Source organism: Panthera pardus, unplaced genomic scaffold (genome assembly GCF_024362965.1).
Source record: "Panthera pardus isolate Hobbes unplaced genomic scaffold, ASM2436296v1 HiC_scaffold_11, whole genome shotgun sequence".
Taxonomy (NCBI): Eukaryota; Metazoa; Chordata; class Mammalia; order Carnivora; family Felidae; genus Panthera; species Panthera pardus.
This window is the reverse complement of record NW_026526666.1, coordinates 35,859,354-35,882,771: the sequence shown is the minus strand read 5'-3', so window position 1 is coordinate 35,882,771 and position 23,418 is coordinate 35,859,354. Positions and strand designations below refer to the sequence as shown.

At 36.3% G+C, this 23,418-nt stretch overlaps 1 protein-coding gene and 1 pseudogene across 1 annotated transcript in view; both read left to right on the top strand.

Annotated features, from left to right (window-relative positions):
- SPATA1 (spermatogenesis associated 1) overlaps positions 1–23,418 on the top strand; it is a 53,219-nt gene that overhangs the window by 6,217 nt on the left and 23,584 nt on the right. The window contains 5 exon segments of the mRNA XM_053893201.1: positions 2,825–2,998; positions 17,615–17,721; positions 19,158–19,275; positions 22,146–22,199; positions 22,294–22,522. Of these exon segments, the coding sequence (XP_053749176.1) occupies positions 2,897–2,998; positions 17,615–17,721; positions 19,158–19,275; positions 22,146–22,199; positions 22,294–22,522 (610 nt within the window). The 5' untranslated portion in view covers positions 2,825–2,896.
- On the top strand, positions 7,749–11,260 carry LOC128774291 (proline-rich protein 3-like; annotated as a pseudogene).

Below are 23,418 nucleotides of genomic sequence, written 5' to 3'. Positions count from 1 at the left end.
TCGAGGAAGTTTTCAGCTATTATTTATTCAAATAAATTTTCTGCCCCTTTCTCTTCTCTTTCTGGGATTACTACACTGCAAATGTTCGTATGTTTGATATTGTCCCAGAATTCTCTTAAGATTTCCTCATTTTTAAGAATTCTGTTCTCTTGTGGCGCCTGGGTGGCTCAGTCAGTTAAGCGCCAAATTCGGCTCAGGTCCAGGTCTTGCGGTTCGTGAGTTCAAGCCCTGCGTGGGCTCTGTGCTGACTTCTCCGAGCCTGGAACTTGCTTCAGATTCTGTAACTCTCTCTGCCCCTCTCCTGCCTGCTCGCTTGCTTGCTCTCTCTCTCTGCGCCTCCCCCACTTGTACTCTGTCTCTTAAAAATAAACATTAAAAAAAATTTTTTTTTTAATTCTTTTCTCTTTTTGCTGTTCAGCTTGGGTACTTTTTGTTACCCTGTCTTCCAGATCACTGAATCTCTTATTGTTTCCCTATATCTGTTATTGTTTTCCTCTAGTGTATTTTTCATTTCAGTTATTATATTCTTCAACTCTGGTTGGTTCTTTTGAATGTTTTTATCCCTTTCTTGAAACTCACTTGATTTATTCACTCTTTTCTGCAGCCTGGTGGGCATCTTTTTGACCATTCTTTGAACTCTTTATGAAATAGGTTTCTTATCTTCATTTCATTTAGTTCTTTCTGTGGTTTTGTTTTCATTTAAACAAATATTCCTCTCATTGAAACCATATTCCTCTGTCTTCTCATGTTGTTTCATTTTCTGTGTATGTTTCTATGAATTAGTTGAAACAGCGATCTATCCCAGTCTTGAAGGAATGGTGTCGTATAGGAACCATCCATGTGTAGACTGCATGTGCCTGGTGACTTTGGCTGGCTGGCTGGAGCTGGAGTGGGCACAGACTGGGAGTTTTGTAGCATGCTGCATCGGGGCCACCCCAGTGGGATGCCTAGAGCTGAAGTAGGCCTGGGCTGGCAGTACCCTGGATTCTCAACACCAGGTCATCAAGTGTCAGAAATTTTTAAGCTTGATTTTTAGTTCTGCTGCTTACTCCAAAATGATTTTTCGAGTAATGCAGAGAAAGTACGATAGGTCGTTCTCTTTAAAGTACAGACCAGATCAAAGATGACAGGTGATATATCTACGAGCACTTACTCCCTCTCAAACCCATAATTGACTAATGATAATCTATTTTTGAGAATTCTGAATCTTGAGTTCTCCCAGTTCTAATTTCTAAGGTCTCATCTTTATATGCAATGCCATTTTATTGTCCAGGATTTAGTCTTCAGCATTGATCCAGTCAGAAATGACAAAATGGAGGTATCATTCAAAATATGGCTTCTTTGCTATACCTTTAGAAGGGATAATGTAATGGGGCAGTTTACCTGAGGACAATATTAAAGCAGGTCTTGGTTAATGACTTGAGTTTGCTTAATTAAAAATTTGTTCTGAATGAAATGTCAAGGTTTTTTTTTAATGTTAATTTATTTTGAGAGAGAATGTGCACATGTGCACAGGCCCGTGCTGTCAGTGCAGAGCCCATCTTGGGTTCCATCTCATGAACCGTGAGATCATGACCTGAGCCAAAATCAAGAGTCAGAAGCTTAACCAACTGAGCCACCCAGGCACCCCAAAAATGACAAGCTTTTAATGCATGCACAGAAATTAACAATCCCAGCCTCCCAGTTTTCACATCAGTAGCAATTTTCATGCCCATGGACTGTAATTCTTATAGGTTATTACAAATAATTTTTATATAATAAAGACATTACCATATATGTATCTGAGTTGTGTTTAGGTTCATAATATAGGCTGATATTAGTACAATGGCAGAAAGAGCCTTTGGGTAGGTATAGAAATGGAAATATCTAAATAGTTAAAAAAAATACTAATGTAATTAAAATAATGTTTGAGATGGTTAAAATAACAAAGCATTTTAAGTTTTAATTATTGTAAGAAATTTGCATAGGAAGTAATATGTGAAACTAACTTGATTTAAAAGATGTTATGTCCCAGGATGTAATTTTTTAATTTTGATACCATTAGAATAATTAGTGGTCTCTGATATGATTTCATAGAGCTGTAATCAATACCAAATAACAGAAATTTTAAATTTTGTTGCACTTACTGTTTTAATATAAATCAAGATTGTATAATGCTTTGAAATCTTGAAAAGGCTTCTGTTCTGGTATTGGTATCACATCGTTTACTTTAGGATTGTCCTACTTTGATAATTCCTGTTTAGAGTGATTCAGCTACCTTACTTTTCAATTTTTATTATATAATTTAAATGTTATTGTGGATTCTTGTAAACTGTTTTAAATCCTCTGAGAACAATACAGGAAACAACACAAACATAGCTTAAAGTACTTAAAAACTGGCATTTTCATCTGGAATAATTATTCATGTTATACTTGAGATATCCAAGCCCAGGAAGAAATGTTTATGGTAAAACAGTTTTCATCATTCTATAGCCATTTGCACAAATTTAGTCTTTATACTTCCAGAAACATATTTTTACTTTATATAAAATACCATATATATTTAACTTTAATTTTCAACCTTGAGAAAATTGTTTAGAATAGTAAAATATGCCCTGGTCACAAGTCTTTTATAATGTAATTTAACAATTTATTTAGTTGTATTGAAGATATATATATATATATGTATACATATATAGATGTGTATATATATGTATATACACACACACAGACTTACTAGTAATAGGTCTTTTTAAATTATGAGATTGTGTACATTCCTAAGTTTTCATTTTCAGTGTATTTTAAAGCCTTTTGTGTTTTTCTTTTCACTTTTTGAATGAATCAGAGACCAGAATTGAGTGGAATGCTATCTTAAACAAGTCAAAAATCTGTTATAACCTTTACATATACTACTTAAATGAAGAAAGGTAAAACACCCCACAAAATTCCAACTGATAATCACCCTATTCAGACACTGGTGAATATGTCCCTCAGTCCAAGCCGACCTTCTTCATCAGAGGTAAGAAAATCTTGTAAACTAAAATATAAGAAAATATAAGAAAAGCTTGCTTAATATTGTTTTTGAAAAGTTCTGAGAAAGCAAAATATGGATTATATAAAGTATTAGATATTAACTCCACTGTATATCCCATTGTCTGATTACAATTATTTTATCCCAGTTCTTTTATCTGTAGTTCATTTCCTCTAAGTACTCTGATTTTATTGGGTTCCCAGTGCATTGATCCTATCACCTGTTTTTTGTTTTTGTTTGTCTGTTTGTCTTATTCATCACCTTTTGATGCCCTCCACAGTTTAAATACCATAGAACGATCTGGATTACTCTCTTTCTGATACTTTTGACTCCTTGGCCCTCTCTCATTTCATTATACTGCTTGGCAAAACAAAAACCCTGGTTAATCTAATTCTTCACCTATGCTATACCTATGCCTACAATAGAATGTGGCTGGAGAAAAATATACCAACATGAACATTGTTCTCACTTTAAATTCAGGACCATGAATCTCAACTGGAACCTTTTGCTGGTAGGCAGACTGTCTTCCACTCACTCATTTACTTTTCCACTGTTCTAGACAACTATTTCATACCTTCTGAAACCCCCAGTACCTTCTCTCCATTTTCTCTTTAAACCAGCTCCAATCAAGTTTTCACTCCACTACTGCACCAAAATTGCTCTTGTTAAATTCACCTCTACATTACTAAATCTGTTGTTTAATTCTTATCCTGCATATTTTTGGTCTATCTGTGTGCAGCAGTTGACACTGTTGATCACTCATATTTAACATAATTAATTCACTTGGCTTCTAGCATACACATCTTGGTTTTCCTCCTGCTTTCCTTGTTGTTCATTTTCAGTCTTCTTTGCTGGGTTTTCTTCTTCTTCCTGATCACTTAATAGTGGAGAATTTCAGGGGCCAGCTCTTTGTTTCTTCTCCATCTGCACTCATTCCTTGGTGGTCTCATTCTGTATAATAGCTTTAAATACCATCTTTAGGCTAAGGATTCCCAAATTTATATCCTCAATCTAGTCTTCTTTCCCAAACTGCAGATTCATATTTTCAGCTTCCATCCCACATGGATGGCCAATACACATCTTAAAATTAGCATATCTCAAACTGAACTATGGATCTTTTCTCCCTCCCCCAAACATGTTCTCCCCATGACATTCTCCATCTCAGGTGATAGCAAATGCATCCTTTGAGTATCTGTGGCCACATGCCTTAGAGTCATTTTTGTTTGTTTCTCAAACTTCACTTCCAATGGACTAACTATAGCTTCAAATTATATGAAAATATGACCATTTCCCATCACTTCTGCTAGTACTTTGGAATGAGCCACCATCATCTCATACTTTATTCAGATAGCATCATAACAGGTTCCATTTTCTTGACCCTTACAGCCTGTTGTATTAACCCTTTAATAGTTATTGAATATAGTAGACTTTGGAAGTAGAACATTGTATGTGTCCTATTGAAAGGCAAAATGAAATACAGGGCACCATTTATAAAGTATTCTTGCCCCCAGCTGACTAATTTGTGTTGGTTGAAGACTATACACAGTTAACTGTTTACAAGAGGGAAGTCTTTGTTTCAAAAACGCTTGTTGAACAAGGTTGGCTGGGAAGATGGTAGAGTAGGAGGACCCTAAGCCTGCTTCATCCAAGGATACAACTAGATAACACATCATTGTAAATAACCAAGAAAACTACCTAAGAAGGACTGGAAGAACAAACTCTACAACTAAGGTAGGGAAGAGGCCACATCGAAGGAGGTAGGAAGGGCAAAGACAGGGTCTATGAGCAAAAGGGACTATGGCCATCTTTGGTGGAGAAGGAGAGGTGTAGAGAAAGGCAGAAAACAGACTTTCACACTGGGGCACCTACAAACAGGGAGGATGAATCCCCATAATATTTGCCTTTGAAAATGAGAGGGGCCAAATTTCTTAGTTCTTACAACCAAAGGGACTTAAAGCCTGGAATTTTAAAAAATCAGCATACTCTACTCTGGAAGAGTATAGAGGGCTGTAGAAAGCCCCACCCATAAAGAGCACAACAAACAGTCCATGAAGACACAGGGTAGAACCAGCTGTTTGAGACATATCAGGGGACGTGGGAGGGTGAGTGATTTGTCATCACAGAGTGTGACCCAGAGACACAGGGATTGCTGAGAGACGCCTCCAGGAAAAGGAGCAGACAGGCACCATTTCCCTTCCCTGTTCCCCCTCCTCTGGAATAAATACTGGCCACCTGTGGGAACCAGGGTGGTACACTCGTTACCTAACTTGCTTGCACTGAGTCTTGCCCCCTCATGCTTTGGCAGATCAGCCCTTCCCAGTCACATCTACCTCAGTCCCCACATTGCACATTCCTCCCCCAGAAGACTGGTGCAAACCCTGCCAACACCAAATCTGCTGACACATACATTTGGCGGGCCTCATTTCTGGGAGCAGGAGGGGCAGATCCCATTTCACAAGCTGACTACTACACACCATGTTAAAATGTATGCCACTCCTGCTGAGGACCACAATAGGCAAAGAGAGCCTCTGCAGACAACTGGACTGAAGGAAATAAGATGCTAGGACTCAACAGCAGAGCACATGCAATGCACGTAGGAAACATTCCCTGAAACACTAGGCCCTGAGGAACTGGGGACACTGTACTGCAAGGTACTATAGGACCTCTTCTTTTATAAGATTGTTATTGTTAAGAGCAAGAGAAGTAGATGACTTTCCTAATACAGAGAAATGGACACAGAAAGTCGGACAAACAGAGAGGCAGAGATATCTCCCAAATGAAAGAACAGGACCAAGCCACCAAAAGAGACCAAAGCAAAACAGTTAAAAATAATATGCCTCATAGAGAATGTAATGATCATAAAGATACTTACCAAACTTGAGAAAAGATTGAAGACATCAGTGAGACCCTTAACAAAGAGATTAAAAAAAGAGAGAGACAGATAAAGAACACAGTAAATGAAATTGAAAATATATTTGATGGAATAAATACCAGGCTAGATGAAGCAGAGGAACAAATTAGTGACCTGGAAGACAAGTAATGAAAAGTAACCAAGCTGAGCAAAGGAGAGGAAAGAAAATTATGCAAATTGAGAATAGTGCAAGGGAACTCAGTGACTCCATCAAGCATAATAGTCATAAGGGATCTCAGAAGAAGAAGAAGAGGTTAGGGGGCAGAAAATTTACTTAAAGAAATAATAACTGAAAACTTCCCTATTCTGAAGAGGATAATAGATGTCCAGATCCAGGAGGCACAGAGAGCTCTCCAAATATTCAACCCAAGGAGTTCCACATGAAGACACATAGTAATTAAAATGGCAAAAAGTAGTGATAAAGAAAAAAGTTTTTAAGCAACAAGAGGAAAAAAAAAAAGACTGTTAAATACAAAGGAAACCCCATAAGGCCATCAGTGAATTTTTCAGGAGAAACTTTGCAGGCCAGAAGGGAGTGGCATGATATATTCAAAGTGGTGAAAGGAAAAATCTACAACCAAGAATATTCTATCCAGCAAGGCTATAATTCAGAATAAAAGGAGAGAGAAAGAGTTTCTCAGATAAAAACTAAAGGAGTTCATGAATACTAACCCAGCCCTACAAGAAATATTAAAGGGGACTCTTTGAGTGGAAAGGGAAGACCATAAGTGAGAGTATGGAAAGTAGAAAGCAGAAAAGCAGTAAAAATAAATATTTCTGTTTTATAATATTGATATCATAAATATCAAAGGACTCATAAAATAAAAAGATGTAAAGTATGATACCATATACCTAAAATGGGGTGAGGGGATAAACAATGGGTTTAGACTTAAACTGACCATCAACTTGATATACACTGCTATATGCAGAAGATGTTATATACAAAACTAATAACCACAAATCAAAAACCAGTAATACATATGCAAAGAATAAAGAGGAATCCAGTCTATCACTAAAGAATGCCAACACACTATAAAAGAGAACAAGAGAAGGATCAAAGAAAATCTGTAGAAATAACCATAAAACAAATAACAATGGAAATAAATACATACCTATAAATAATTACTTTGAATATAAATGGACTAAATGCTCTTATCAAAAGACATACGGTGACAGAGTGGATAAATTAACAAGACCCATCAATATGCTGCCTACAAGAGACCCATTTCAGACCAAAAGACACCTGCAGGTTGAAAGTGAGGGGATGGAGAAATATTTATCATGAAAATGGATGTCAAAAGTAACCTGGGATAACAATACTTACGTTGGACAAAATAAGACTTTAAAACAACTGTAACAAGACAAGGACACTATATAATAATATTTATGTACCCAACTTAGCACAGAAATACATAAAACAGTTAAGCATAAAGGAAATAATTGATGATAATACAATAATAAGGAACTTTAACACCCCACTTAAATCAACAGACAAATCATCCAAATAGAAAATCAACAAAGGTATAGTGGCTTTGAATAACATACTGGACCAGATGGATTTAACATATATTCAGAACATTCTATCCTAAAACAGCAGAGTACACATTCTTTTCAAGTGCACACAGAACACTCTCCAGATAGATCAAATACTAGGTCACAAAAGAAGTCTCAACAAATTTTAAAAAATCAAAGTCCTACTGTGCATCTTTTTTGACCGCAATGCTCTAAAACTAGAAAACCACAGGAAAAAAAATCTGTAAAGAGCACAAATACATTGAGGTTAAAATAGCGTGCTGCTAAACAACGAATGGATCAACAAAGAAAGAAGGCAAAAATTACATGGAAACAAATGAAAATTGAAAAGACAATAGTCCAAAATCTTTTCCTCAAGTGTGGTCCTAAGAGGGAAGTTTATAGGAATATGGGTCTACCTCAAGAAGCAAGAAAAATCTCAACCTTACACCTAAACAAGCTAGAAAAAGAACAAAACCCAAACTCCGCAAAAGCAAGGAAATAATAAAGATTAGAGCAGAAATAAATGATTTAGGCAGCCATTGCCACAACCATGATGTTGAAACAAAAGAAGCAGAATTAGCAGCAGCAGCCACCACTGCAGCAGCCTCTGCTGCCAGAGCGGAAAGAGACTGGAGACGAGGAGCATGGAAGTCCCATCGGACCACCCAGCCTTCTGGGCCTTACTCCCATGGCCACTGGAAAGCCTGGTGACTCTAAGTCAGCTCTTCACAGAGGTCTTCCAGGGTCAAGGGGATGAATGATTCAACCACTGCTGAGTCTCCCACCTCCTTCCTGGGGCAGAGGCCCAGTCTGGGGAGGCCTAGGCCCCAGGTGTGGCCCATGTGGTTGTGGTTGGTGGAGGGCCAATATTGAACCTCCTTTTTCCTGGACCAAGCCATGGAGGTCCTTTCAGGGGAGGCTTTCACAAAGAGCAGAGAAATCCTCAAAGGCTCAAAAGTTGGTCTCTTATCAAAAATACCTGCCCACCCAAGTATGGCCCCCAAGTTATGGAAGACAAATCCTACCACCCTGTCTGCTGACATTTTGCCAAAAAGGGCCACTGTCAACATGAGGACCTCTGTGCCTTCTGCCATCCAGGTGTCAATGGACCTCCTCTGTGAGACTGTGCCTTCCCATCGAGGCTGAAGGGAGCCCTCTATAACCTAACAGCCATATATTTCCTTGTGGCCCTGTGATGGCTACTGTGAGGCTGTTCCACCCACTGCCCTCAGACAGTGACACCCACCCCCATCTGTGACCTCCCCATTTGGGGTCCAGAGTTGTGTTTCATCACTGGTGCCCGGTGTGTGGTCTTTTGTCTGATTCAGCCTCTAGAGACTTGTCTTCAGGACCCCATCTTTGCTCACTTCAACTGCCTCCTAGATCCTCTTCCCCCTCACTAACTCACTGCTGAACAGGAAACCTCTTTGGTGCAGTTTCTTGTGCATCTGTCCGCCCAGCCCCCGGTACTGCCCTCGATTCTTGAGAGCCCTGGAGCAGTTTCATACCATTCCCTTCCAGCTGCTTGAGTCCTTTTTATGTGACAACTCTTACCCCCAAAGTTGCCAGTTGCTCTGTGAAACTCACCAGGTTGACCTGGGGTCAAGTATGGATGACTGGTGCAGTTACTCCCTGAAAGGCCACTCTCCCTGCTTTTGGATTTTGTAGTTTCTGCATCAGTAGCATGATCCCCACTGCTCTGGTCTGGTCTGACCACAGTGCTTTGTGAAACTGTTCATCCCCTTGTATGTAGCCTCTCTCTGCCCGTGGCTTTGTGACTTCCCAACACTAGACTAAGTTTTTCTGCCACAATGAGTGAGACTTCGTGCCCTCTAGACTTTCCGTACCTCCCAATGTGGGAGAATTGTGAAACTTTGTGCAAGACAGCCTCCCTGGTCTCCCCATTCTGGGGTTGGTTTTTCTGGGTTTGACACAAGCCCATGAGACATCTTCTAAAGCTTCTGAGGGGTTACCCTCTCCTCTCCAGCCCACTTTAGTTAGACTATGTCATTGTGAGGCCACCAGCCCTTTCATCTGAATTCTGTGAATATCCACCCAGCCTACCTTTGGGTAGAACCTGGACAGTACTGTCACCCTCATCTAACTTTCTTCGCTCCATCCCTGGCACTGGTTGTTTTCTGTGACAATGGCAGTGTACAGGCTCAGTTTTGAACTGGCCCTGAGGAAATGGATCAGGAATTGTGTGGGCAGGAGGGAAGGATGAGAGCCATTGGAGAACAGAGAATGATTTTTTTTTTCTTTTTAACATTTTTTTTTAATATTAGTAATAAAGGCAGTGAACACAAGCAAAAAAAATGATATAGAACAAAAATAAATAGAATAGATCAATGAAACCAGGAGCTTTTTCTTTGAAAAGATCAACAAAATTAATAAACCTCTAACATGACTCATTAAAAAGGAGAGGACCCAAGTCAACAACATCACTAATGAAAAAGGAGAAATAGCAACCAACACCACAGAAGTACAAACAATTGTAACAGAATATTATGGAAACCTGTACACCCAACAAATTGGATAAATTAAATTAATAAATTTCTAAAAACATATAACCTACCAAAACTAAAGCAGGAAAAAATAGAAAATTTGACCAGACCAATTACCAGCAATGAAAGCAAATCAATAATCAAAAAACTCCCAAAAAAACAAAGTCCAGGACTAGATGGCTTCACCAGCAAATTCTACCAAACATTTAAACAGTTAATACCTATTCTTCTCAAACTATTCCAAAAAATACAAGAAGGAATACTTCCAAATTCATTCTATGAAGCCAGTATTACCTTGATATCAAAAGGAAATAGATAACAGAAAAAAAGAACTGTAGGCCAATATATCTCATGAATATAGATGCAAAAATCCTCAACAAAATGTTAGCAAACCAAATCCAACAATACATTAAAAAAATCATACACCATAATCAAGTGGGATTTATTCCTGACATGAAAGGGTGATTCAATATTCACAAAACAGTAAACATGATACATCAATAAGAGAAAGGATAAAAACCATATCATTTCAATAGATGCAAAAAAAAAAATCTGAAAAAGTACAAGATCCATTCATGACAAAAACTGTCTGCAAAGTGGGTCTAGAGGGAACATACTTCAACATAATGAGGACCTTGTATGAAAAACCCATAGCCAACATCGTACTCAATGGTGAAAAACTGAGAGCGTTTCCCCTAAGGTCAGGAACAAGATAAGGATAGCCACTCTCATCACTTCTATTCAACATAGTACTGGAAGTCCTAGCCACAATAATTAGACAACATAAATAAAAGGCATCCAAATTGGTAAGGAAGAAGCATAATTTTCACTATTTGCAAATGACATATATAGAAAACCCTAAAGACTCCGTCAAAAAAAACTACTAGAAGTCATAAATGAATTCAAGCAAAGTCACAGGATACAAAATAAATGTATAGAAATCTGTTCCATTCCTACACACTAATAATGAAGCAGCAGAAAGTGAAATTAAGAAAACAATCCCATATACAACTGTACCAAAAACACTCAGATATCTAGGAATAAACTTAAGCAAAGAGGTGAAAGACCTGTACTGTGAGAATCACAAAACACTGATAAAAGAAATTCAGGAAGACACAAAGACATCCCATGCTCATGGATTAGAAGAGCAAATATTGTTAAAATGTCTAAACTACCCAAAGCAATCTACAGGTTTAATGCAGTCCCCATAAAAATACAAATAGCAATTTTTTTATAGGCCCCTTTCAAATTGGTTTTTTTTTATGTTTTTTTATTTTGACAGTGCGTGCGAGCGAGCAGGAGGGAGGGGCAAATAGAGGAGAGAGGATCCCAAGCAGTCTCTGCACCACCAGCCTGCACCACCTCCCAAGCAGGCCCAACACAGGGTTCAAACTCACAGATTGTGAGATCATGACCTGAGCCAAAACCAAGAGTCGGATGCACAATCAACTGAAGCACCTAGGTGCCCCACCCATAGCATTTTTCACAGAACTAGGACAAACAATCCTAAAATTTGTATGGAACCACAAAAGACCTCAAATAGCCAAAGCAATCTTGAGAAACAAAAACAAAACTGGAGGAATCACAATTCCAGATTTCAAGTCATATTATAAAGAAGTAGCAATTAAAACAGTATAGTACTGACATAAAAATAGACACATAGATCAGTGGAATAGAACAGGAAAGCCAGAAGTCCATTATTATATGGTTAATCTTCAACAAAGAAGAAATGAATATTCAATGGGAAAAAAAATTCTTCAACAAATGGTGTTGGGAGAACTGGACAGCCACATGCAAAAGAATGAACCTGGACCACTTTCTTTCACCACATAAAAAATAAACTCAAAATGGATTAAAGGCCTAAATGTGAGACCTGACCTGAAACCATAAAAATCCTAGAAGAGAACCTAGGCAGTAATTTCTCTGACATTGGCCATAGCAATATTTTTCTAGATCTGCCTCCTCAGGCAAGGGAAACAAAAATGAACTATTGGGACTACCATCAAAATAAAAGCTTCTGCACAGTGAAGGAAACAATTCAACAAAACTAAAAGGCAACCTATGGAATGGGAAAAGATATTTGCAGATGACATCTGGTAAAGGGTTAATATCCAAAATATATAAAGAACTGATATGACTCGATAGCCCCCAAACAAATGATCTAATAAAAAATGGGCAGAAGACATCCAGATGGTCACCAGAGGCATGAAAAGATGCTCAACATCACTCATCATCAGGGATATACAAGTCAAAACTGCAATGAGGTATTACCTGATGCCTGTCAGAATGGCTAAAATCGAAAACACAAGAAACAGCAAGTGTTGGAGAGGTGGAGAAGGAAACTTCTTGCAGTGCTAGTGGGAATGTAAATAGGTGCAGTCACTGTGCAGAACATTATGAAGATTCCTCAAAAAATTAAAAATAGAATTATCCTTCAATCCAGTAATCTCACTACTGGGTATTTACCCAAAGAATACAAAAACACTAATTCAAAGGGATACATGCACCCCTGTGTTTATTACAGCATCATTTACAATAGTCAAATTATGGAAGCAGCTCAGGTGATTGGATAAAGGAGTGATTTTACATATATAAAAAAGTGATTATATGTGTGTGTGTGTATGTACACACACATATACAATGGAATATTATAGAGCCATTAAAAAGAATGAAATCTTGCTATTTGCAACACTATGCATAGAGCTAGACAATATAATGCTTAGCACAATAGGTCAAAGACAAATACCATGTGATCCTATTTGTGGAATTTAAGAAACAAAGTAAACGAGCAAAGGAAAAAAAGAAACCAAGAAACAGACTCTTAGCTATAGAAAACAAAAACTATAGAAACAGAAGGGGTGGCATGAGGAAAATAGGAGATGGAGATTACAGGATATACTTTTCATGATAAAAAAAAAAGATTAAAAAAAGAAACTATACTATGCTAAAAAAAGAGAGGAATTGGAGAATTAAGTTAAATGTATCCTAAGGAGTTAATAAGGTAAATTCAGAATGCAAAACATTCTTTAAAACAACTACCCAGTCTCTTTAAAAAGTCAATGCCATTAAGAGGGGGTGGGGGGGAAGGTCTGGAAAACTTGCAGATTAAGATTTTTAAAGATGTGACAAACCAAATGCAGTGTGTTATCCTTGATTGGATTCTAGACTGAAAAACATTCTGAGAACAAATGGACAATTAAGGAAATTTGAATGTGGAATGGATATTATTTTACATTAAGGAACTGTTAATTTTCTTAAATGTGAAAATGTGAAAAATTAGACAAGTCCTTATTTTTAGGAGATGGATGCGAAAGTATTTAGGATTATATTTTCATGATGTCTGATTACTTTGAATGGTTTGTTAAGGGAGGGAGAGAGGATTGAGGACAATCTGGTTGTGACATCTGTCACCCCATTGATGACCAAGGTTGATTGGACTGATCTGGCTGGAAAGGTGGGTGTCCTCTTTCTCTCTCACAACTCCATATGTGTCCCTCCAAAAGTCGTGTGCTGGGTTGAAGAGGACGACCTTCCCTATAGAGGAGGATCATTCTTCAGTCAAAGGGTATACAAGTAGTTCTGCTCCCTTGCTAGAACCTCCAAACAATCTCTCAAGGTCCGATTGTAGAAGGCAGGGTAGTCAAGTTTCCAAGACTTCAGACACATCCAAATAAGGTGCTGCATGTGGCAGTCGCCTTTAAAAAAGGAGGTTTTGGGGGGGGGGGGGGGAGAAGAAGTAAATGTGGCATGATGTTTACTTTTGAATCTAAGTAGTAAGTATTTGGGTGTTTATAGTATTCCTTTTATTTGTATGTATGTTTAGAATTTTTCATATTAAAATAATAAGAATCTAAAATGAATGTCAGATGTGCTTCTATTAAAACCCTGAATTGGCTTCTCATTTTCTAAGATAAAGAGCTTACAGTGGCCTGGAAGACCCTATTTAATTTGTTCCTTGTCCTCCTCATTTTTCTTACTTGATCTTTTACTGCTCTCTCCCTCACTCTCTCTGCTTTAAGCATACTAGCACTTTCTCACCTTAAGACCTTTGCTTTAATTCTTCTTGGAACTTTTTACTTCTACATCATCACTCATCTAATTTCTTCTTCACCTGCAGTCTTTACTTAAATCTCACCTTTTCTGGGGCGCCTGGGTGGCTCAGTCAGTTGAGCGACCAACTCTTGATTTCGGCAAATCTCACATGATCTCACAGTTCTGTGTTGGAGCCTGCTTGAGAGTCTCTCTCTACATCACTACTACATCATTACTTCTACATCATCACTCATCTAATTTCTTCTTCACCTGCAGTCTTTACTTAAATCTCACCTTTTCTGGGGCGCCTGGGTGGCTCAGTCAGTTGAGCGACCAACTCTTGATTTCGGCAAATCCCATGATCTCACAGTTCTGTGTTGGAGCCTGCTTGAGAGTCTCTCTCTTTCTCTCTCTCTCAAATTAAAACAAAACAAAACAAAACACTGAAACCTACTTCCTCTTTTATATTCACCGTTTTCCTCACCCTGCTCTACTTATTCTTTTTTTTCAGTACTGACCACTTTCTAATGTACTATATAATTTATCGGTGTTTTATATTTACTGTTTATTGTCTGTGCCCTCACAGACCTGGGTCTAGTCTGAGGCAAATGAGTCACTTGCCTGAGGTGCAAAATTTAAGCCCCCCCACACACAAAAGACCCCTCCATAATTAAGATAAATAATTCAATACAAGTTTTTTTAATGAAAAAATTGATGCAGAAGAAATCCTAATAGCATTTTAAAGAGAAACAATCTGATAGGCCATTTTGGAACCTGAGGCAAAAGGCAAAAATATGTGCCTATAAATACACCTTTTAATGTATTTTTTAATGGCTAGTAGTTTTGATGAAAATATTACTGATGAGCTGCCTCCATGAAAGCCAGAAAAGTAAAATTATAATAAATTCATGTTTTGGTATAAACAGAATATTTAACCTTAAAATAATGTTGTGAGTTTTAGTATATACTTTTAAAATTCTCAGTATTTTTCAACTATTTTGTTATTCTGGAAAAAGTTAACCATTAAGAATTTTTGTTTGTTTTTTGTTTTATTTACTTTTGAGAGAGAGAGAGCATGAGCAGGAGAAGGGCAGAGAGAGAGTGAGACACAGAATCTGAAGCAGGCTTCAGGCTCTGAGCTGTCAGCACAGAGCCCAGTGCGGGGCTCAAACCCATGAACCATGAGATCATGACCTGAGCTGAAACCAAGAGTCAGACACTTAACCAACTGAGCCACCCAGGTGCCCCCAGAAATGTATTTCTTTTAAGAAACATGTATTGAGGTTCATATTTTTCCTTTTGCTTAAGGCTGTAATAGTAGTATTAATTTCTCTCTTTATTTAAATTTTTGATATTTTGCTTATCATGAAAGTTCTTACATTGAATAGGTTTTTTTTTTAATGTTGTATTTATCTTGATTACGGAGGTTTTGTTGCAGCCTTAAATTTTGCATCTGAGGTGAGTGCCTCACTTGCCTCACTCTTCTTCTTGTCCTGTTACCTCATTTGAAGGTAGAGTTATGCACAAGCAAGGATCTTTTTCTTACTCACTGCATATCTCTAATGCCTAGACCAGTGCTGGCACATGGTAGACATTCAGTAAATATTTGTTGAGGGAATAAATGAACACAAATCCACTATAAATTATTTTATATCACAAAATGTTTCAAAGTCCAAGAAATGTTTTAACTATATTTTCTCTGTATTGCCTACTCACTCAATTGTGGAATTAAATCTATACAGGCATTTTGATTTATAGTTCATGAATTATAGAAATATTGACAGAATTTACTTTGTTTATAAAAACAAAGTAAAAATGTTTAGTTCAATAAATATTTTTTCTCCTGTAAAATTTTAATGCATTTATATAAAGGGTAAGGTCATATTTACTAAAGACTTCTGAAAGTTTTACAAATATTTAATCATGTAGCTATTAAATATTATAGTATTAATAGTATAGTGTATGGGTGCCCAGTTAGCTCAGTCGTTAAGTGTCCGGCTCTTGATTCTGGTTCTGGTTATGATTTCACAGTTCGTGAATTCAAGCCCAACACTTGGGATTCTCTCCCTCTTTCTCTGTTCCTACACTGCTTGCACTCTCTCTCTCTCAAAATAAATAAACTTAAAAAAAATAGTATAGTGTAGTGTTAGCTGTGAATAGTATAGTATAGTTAGGAAATTATCTTTTAAATGCTCTGGTATTCAAAATACAGCATATGGCAAACTTCAAACTACAGCAGACTATACACACATCAAATGTATAGAAGTAATTTACTTGGTCTGTAAAAACAACTTGAGCAACACATTCAGTTCAAGAACCAATTTTATCTCCTATAAAAATTACTAATATTAATGGTAGGTCATAATCAAATTTTTAAAGGTTTACTCAGATATTTAATACTGTAAAGTATAATCATTTGAGTTTTAATATGCAATGAATAACAAACTTCATTAGACTAAAAGATAAGACTATATTTGTTCTAATTGTTTTGTTTCTGTTGTGGTAATCTAAATATTCATCTAAGTGGAAGGATTCTAATTGAGGTTTAACAAAACATTAATAGAAAAGAAAATGGTATTGGGGCACCTGGGTGGCTCAATCGATTGGGTGTCTGACTTTGGCTTAGGTCATGAACTCGTGGTTGATGAGTTCCAGCCCCATGTCAGGCTCTGTGCTGACAGCTTGGAGCCTGGGGCCTGCTTCAGATTCTTTGTCTCCCTCTCTCTTTGCCCTTCCCCTGCTTGTGCTCTGTTTCTCTCAAAAATAAATAAACATTAAAAATAACTTTTTAATGTTTAAAAAAAAAGAAAATAGTATTTATTAATTTTTTAAAGTTTATTTACTTTATTTGGAGAGAGAGCACGAGAAAGGGGCAGAGAGAGAGAGAGAGAGAGAGAGAGAGAGAGAGAGAGAGGGAGAGAATCCTAAGCACGCCCTGCACTGTTAATGCGGAGCCAGATGTGGGGCTCAAACCCAGGAACCCATGAGATCATGACCTGAGTCCAAACCAAGAGTCGGATGCTTAATCCACTGTGCCACCCAGGTGCCCCAAGAAAATGGTATTAAAAGTACAGATAAGCTAAGCTGGCAGACATGCCCTACATAAGAACAACCATTTCTTCCCCCATCTCTGTCAGGAATAGGTTCTTCCTAGAATTCTGGGAAACAAAAATATTTCCCAGACCACAGTTGAGAATTGCACAGTTGCAGTTGCTGAGAACTAGCAATCATCACAACAATGTTAGGGAGACAATATGTAAAGTGTAAGGATTCCACAAGATCACTATAACAGAACTGAGTAGGTGGGGATCAAGGGAGAGGGAAAGGTTGGTAATCAGAAAACTGATCTTGGTGGTCTGCGACTCTTACTTCAAGCCACAGAAAGAACACTGTATGTCAGGGATGTTATGGTACCTTAAGACCACATCTATGACATTGTTTCTAGGGAGAAGATGTGCTGTAAGTGCCAAGTAGCCAACTTAAAATTTTGGCTCTTCATTTTCTTTTTTGTGTTTGTTCAGAAAGATACATGTATTCCATGTTTATTTCAATTATGATTATTAACTTTAAAATTCTAGAGGACATCAGTTGATTTTTTCCATTTTAAAAATATTTTAACTGATGTCTTCTCAATTTATTCAGTTGGTGGAGCTTCATGTTTTCTATGTCCCTGAAGGATCATGGAACTATAAGCTAAATACCATTTCAATAGAAGTTGTTAACAAATTCATTTCAGCTGGATTTATAAGGCAAGTATTTTGTGGTCATGTTATGATGTGCCTGAAAAAGCAATCTCTTTTTTTTTTTTCTGCAGAGAAAAATGGGTTGTTTTTTTTTTGTTTTTTTTTTGGGGTTTTTTTTTTTGGAAATTTAGGTTATAAGTGAAAAATTCTGGTCCATGTTATGGATCCAGTTTCTAACTTAATACTATCAATAAATAATGTTATATAATGGTTAATAAGTACTGGAGGAACAGATGTCACTTAACCATAATACTGCCACCCAGAAAAGGTATAACTGGTATATTACTGTGGTTACACACAAAAAGAATATAGAGAGAAATTATCTGAAATTAGAAACGTGTTGAAAAGCTGTGAATAGTGGTTAAACCAGTGTATCCACAATGACTTTTTCAAAAAGAAACAGAATATAAGTATATGTGTGTGTACATTTATATGTATGTGTATTTTCACATTCACAGAAGCATACATGACATTATTCCTTATCTTCCCCATCACTTCAAGCATACCAGTCTCTTTTCTGTTCTGGAACACATCAGACATGGACCTCAGGACACTTGTACTTGCTGTTCTCTTAATCTAGAATGCTCTTTCAGCCCTTATGTATCCTATCTCACTCATCTTCAGGTCTTTACTCCAATATTACTTTTTTGTTTAGATCTCTGATCACTATATTTTAAATTGTAGCTATGCTTCCTTCTCTGCTTTACTTTTCTCCATAGTACTTAGCAATGTCTTATAATTTATATGTTTTTCTTATTTTGTTAATTTTTTCTTTCCCATCATTAGATTGTAAAGTCTGTAAGGGCAGAGATTTTTGTCTCTCTTGTTGATTGCCGTATTCCCATTCCTTAGAACAATGTCTGACACATACTGGGTGCTCAGTAAATACTTGTTGGTTGAATGAATTAGTTATATAATGTTTCCCATAAGATCCTAGAATAACAAGAACTCAAAAAAATAGCATAAATGATGGCTTTAAATTTTAGATTTTGAGTGATGAAGTATCCCTAAATGAGCAAAAGTGTAGAGTCTGACAACATTTGATCATCAAGGAAATTTTTAAGCACCAGCTAATCTTGTCAAACTTCCAAAATAATTATCTGTGGGTAAATCATTCTTTAATATATGTGTAAAAAATATGTAAGTTCCATAACAAAGATTTTTAAAAAATAATACCATTTAGATGTGGATGAGAAAAATAGGCAAGCATTTTCCTTTCAGTACAGAAAGGGCTTTTATAAACAGTATTTATTTGTATAATCATTTTTTAAAATTTCCTGAAGGTTTACAAAGTGCCAGGCAATATAAAACCATAATATATTAAGTCATATATGATATATTAAATTAGTATTCATTTTTGAGATAGCTGACTAATGTTATCAAATGTGTAGTATAGCTGAAACCTATTTCATTTTACATTACAAAGCAATGTCATATTTCAGAGTATCTCCTCACCTTACTTTACAAGCCCTGAGAGAGCGTCTCGGTGAGTTCCTTGGTGAAGATGCTGTTGCAGAAAAATTTTTATTTCTGAAATGCATTGGAAATAATCTAGCTGTGGTAAGTTTTCTTATTTTTTCTTTTTGATTAAAGAAAGCATACCTTAAGAAATTATGTTTCTTAAATGCTTATCAACTCAGCTTCTTAACATAAGTAATATCAATCATAATGAAATGACAGTATAACTAAATACATAGATCATTAAGAAAAGATGGGTTGTGGGGCACCTGTGTGGCTCAGTTGGTTGAGCAACCAACTAGGGCTAAGGTGATGATCTTAAGGTTCCTGAGTTCCTGAGTTCAGAATGAGCCCTGCGTCTGGCTCACTGCTGTCAGCTCAGAGCCCTTTTTGGAACCTCTGTTCCCTCTCTCTCTACCCCTTCCCCACTCGTTCTCTCTCTCTCTCTCTCTCTCTCTCTCTCTCTCTCTCTCTCTCTCTCTCTCAAAAATAAACATTAAAAAAAAAAGATGGGTCTTATTAGCATATTATTGGACACTAAAATGATGGGGATATTTTCAGGTGTGTGTTTCCTTGGGAAGAAAAGGAAGACAAAGTTAAAATGTGATTGTATAAGTAATATGTATTTTTAAATTTAAATGATAGGTTTAAAGACATTTTAAATAAGTACTTGTGTTCTGGACAGAAATGGATCCTCATTGTTTGGGCCACAGCTAGCTTCATTTGGTGTGAAATGATAGGACTCCAGCATATGTACATATATTTTGGGGGGTTTCAGCTATTATCTGTTGAACAATCCTATTTGTAGTTTTTGTGATTTAATGGCAGGATTTTCTCAGTTTCTCCAGCTGAAATTCTTAATTCTTAAGCCATTGGATCTCAAAAGTTTCTGGTTTCTCATATCAACATGAGGTTTCTTTCTTTAATCAAGACTTTCCATGTTTAAACAAAAAGTCAGTATATTCCTATTCCACTCTGGTTAACATATTATGTCATTATTATGTATTCATGTGATTATTTATTTAACATCTGATTCTGCCATTAGACTATAGCTTCCTGTGAGCAGGGACTTTATTTTATTCACTATTGTATTTATACAGTGCCTAGCAAGGTGTTTAGCTCTTAAAGACATCTAAATGTTTATTGGACAAATAATGAATGATAATGGAAAAAAAAGAAACATTTCCCTCCAAGTAGTACTATTAAGGAATTTTCTATGTGGAATTCTCAGGATCAGCAGCTAGATTTGAAGTTTTTGTCACTTGAGTTCTATTCAGTATGGTAGATTCTTAATTTACTCATTAAGTTTTTCTCAAAGAAGACTAAGAACAGTTCTCATAACTTTTTATTCTTTTTCATGATATCTAAAATTACACAATATCAATCACAGAATCCTAGGTTGGAAGGTAATTTAAGTGAACTTCCAAAATTCTTCTAATATTTTACTGTTTTCAACAAATATTTATTGATGTTTTTCTATAAACAAAATGAGAAAAAAGAATTGGATATGGATCCTTCCCTTAAAGAGTATTCAGTGTAGTGGTGGAGAGAAATTAAGTTAGCATATTTTGTATATTCAGAAGAAAAAGGGATTACTTCCAGCAGGAGAAGAGGGGAGATGGAGAACTTTGACAAAGAAGAGATATATTCAGTTTGGAGTTTGTAAGATAAATACTTGATCTTGCAAAGATGTTGGGTGGGGAAAGCTTTCTGAGAAGAGAAAATAGAATGAGGAGCAAAGTGGAAAAAGCAGGCAGCTAAGAAAGAGTGGAGTTTTTCTTTTTTTTTAGTTGGAACATGGTGTGAAAAGAAATAGTAGAGAACAAATTGTAAAGTCATTTGTTGAAGTTCTTCAATGCCAGATTAATGAGTTTTGTTTGTTTCTGAAGCGTTGGAGTTTTTGATCAAATGTGACATGATGAGAGCCTTAAGAGACTAGAGGCAGGGTTTATAACTAGGAGACTTGCCGTGGTTAGGCCAGAGATATGGAGGGCCTAAGGAATAAGCTGCTTCTTAGATTTCATCTACTGCTATTTTTCTCCTTGATTTTCCATTTTAACCACAAAAATCTTTGTGTGGTCCTCAAATATAGCAAATTTTGTTCTGATTTATGTTCTTTGAACTTGCCTGGAAATTACTTCCCCTTGATTTTCAAATAGCTTGCTTCATCTTTTCATAATTCAAGTCTCAAGCTCAAGTATTATCTTTTCCAAAGGGCCTTCTCTGACCACCTACTTTTTAGATATTCTTACTCTTAAATTACTCTGTATTCCATCACTCTTTTGTTTTCATAAATCACATATCACTGTTCTAAATCTTGTTTCTTTAACATCTGTTCTCATAAGTAGAATAGAAGCTACATGAAAGCAAGAACTCTGCATTGTTTACTGTTGTATCTCCTACCATAGAGAATACTGTCTGACCCATAGTATGCCCTCAATATTTGTTGAATGAATGAATGGATGGATGGATGAATAACAGATGAACTCCATGGGTTATATATTTAGGAAATAAAGTATACAGCTTTGGACTCTGAAGCCAGATTTCCTGGTTTTGAGTCCCAACTTGGAAACTTCCTGGTTATAACATCATGGACAAGTTATTTAACTTCTCTTTGCCTCACTCTTGTTGTCTGTGAACTAAAACGTGTGCCCATCACATGGAACTGTGGAGATTAACTGAGCTATTACATGTAGGGCACTTAGAATAGTGCTTAGCATATAGTGAGTCCATGCAAGTGATAGCCATAGTCATTATGACTAAATGACATGGAATTTCTTTTATGTTTTGTACAGTAAATAGAAATAGGATTATATTCTACATTTTCTAGACTCTAACTTCAGTTATCAGCTTTTAAGTTTGATTTGTATGTCACAGATGTGTGCCTTCTGCAAAAAAAAAAAAAAAGTTGGACTAAAAATAATTGAAAACATACAAAAGCTTTATTTTTTTCCTCATTTATTTGTTTCTAGGTGAAGGCAAAGCAAGAATCAGAACTGAAACTCAAGTCATTTGTTCCTCCATATGTATGTAATGTGACATTTTGAACTTATGCTAATTTTTTAACTTAACTGTTTTTTAAATTACAAGCTAATTTTTTAAATTTCCTATGTGTTTTAGGCTCTTCAGCCAGAATTATATTTGCTTCCTATAATGGATCACTTAGGAAATATTTATTCAGCATCAACAGTTTCTTTAGATGAGCGGCAGACTAATACCGGTGTTGCTGAGGCTGATGGAATAATCCACAGACCAGTTAGTGTAACTTTGGTGAAGGAAGAACCTGGAACAGATCCCAGTTTTTTAGTAAACACTTTGAAAGAGCTTCTTAACAAGAATCGAGAAGAAGGTGATTTCAACTGGAATGGGAAAAACAAAGAGGTTATTATAGTACATTTTAGTAGTCAGGTCGGTGAGCAAATTCTGGGCAAATCTAGCCTTACAAATGTGGCAGTATAAAAGGAAAGCTACAAGTCCATTGGGGGATTTTTAAAAATAGTTTCACCAAGTGAGAGAAAAAAATGCAATTTAAGTACTATGTTAAAAATCAAGTCAAAATACTTATAGCACATAAATAAACTCCACTACCTTCTTTTATAATAGTTTCAGATAGTTAAGGCTGAAGGAGAAAGGAAGTGATTACTGCATAGAACCCTGGTATTATTACTATAAGTGAGAAGGATCTTAGCCACGAAAATAGTATCAAACAGAAGCAAAACAATTTTAATGCTGGGCGACATTTGTATTTCAAAGAATTGTAAATTTTTATCTCATTACTTTCATCAATTTACTGATAATTCAGTTCTTAAAAAGTGATAGATAATTAAACAAATATATAAAGGTGGAACTATTGTCTAAGAACCTACTGAAAAAAATAATGCCTATGGGAAATAAACTGTGATGGAAAAGCAGATATATTAAATATTTATAACTGAAATGACCCCCACCCCCCAGTTAATGGCAACATCCATTACAGCTGCAAAATATAGACGTTCTTAACCACTAACATTTTTCTCCATCTTCAATTATAACCATTCTTATATTCTAAGTTTATGCTATATCCAATGACAACTCAAACTTAACACCTTCTTTAATCATAGGTCCATTTAGTATTTACTCTTCTGATGTGTTTTACTATTTCTGATGAGAAATGTGGATGAGATCCACCTACTTTATTATTTGATGTCAGCAAGATGCTCAGTGAGAATCTTTACTTCCTTCTTGATCGAGTCTTCTTACTACAGT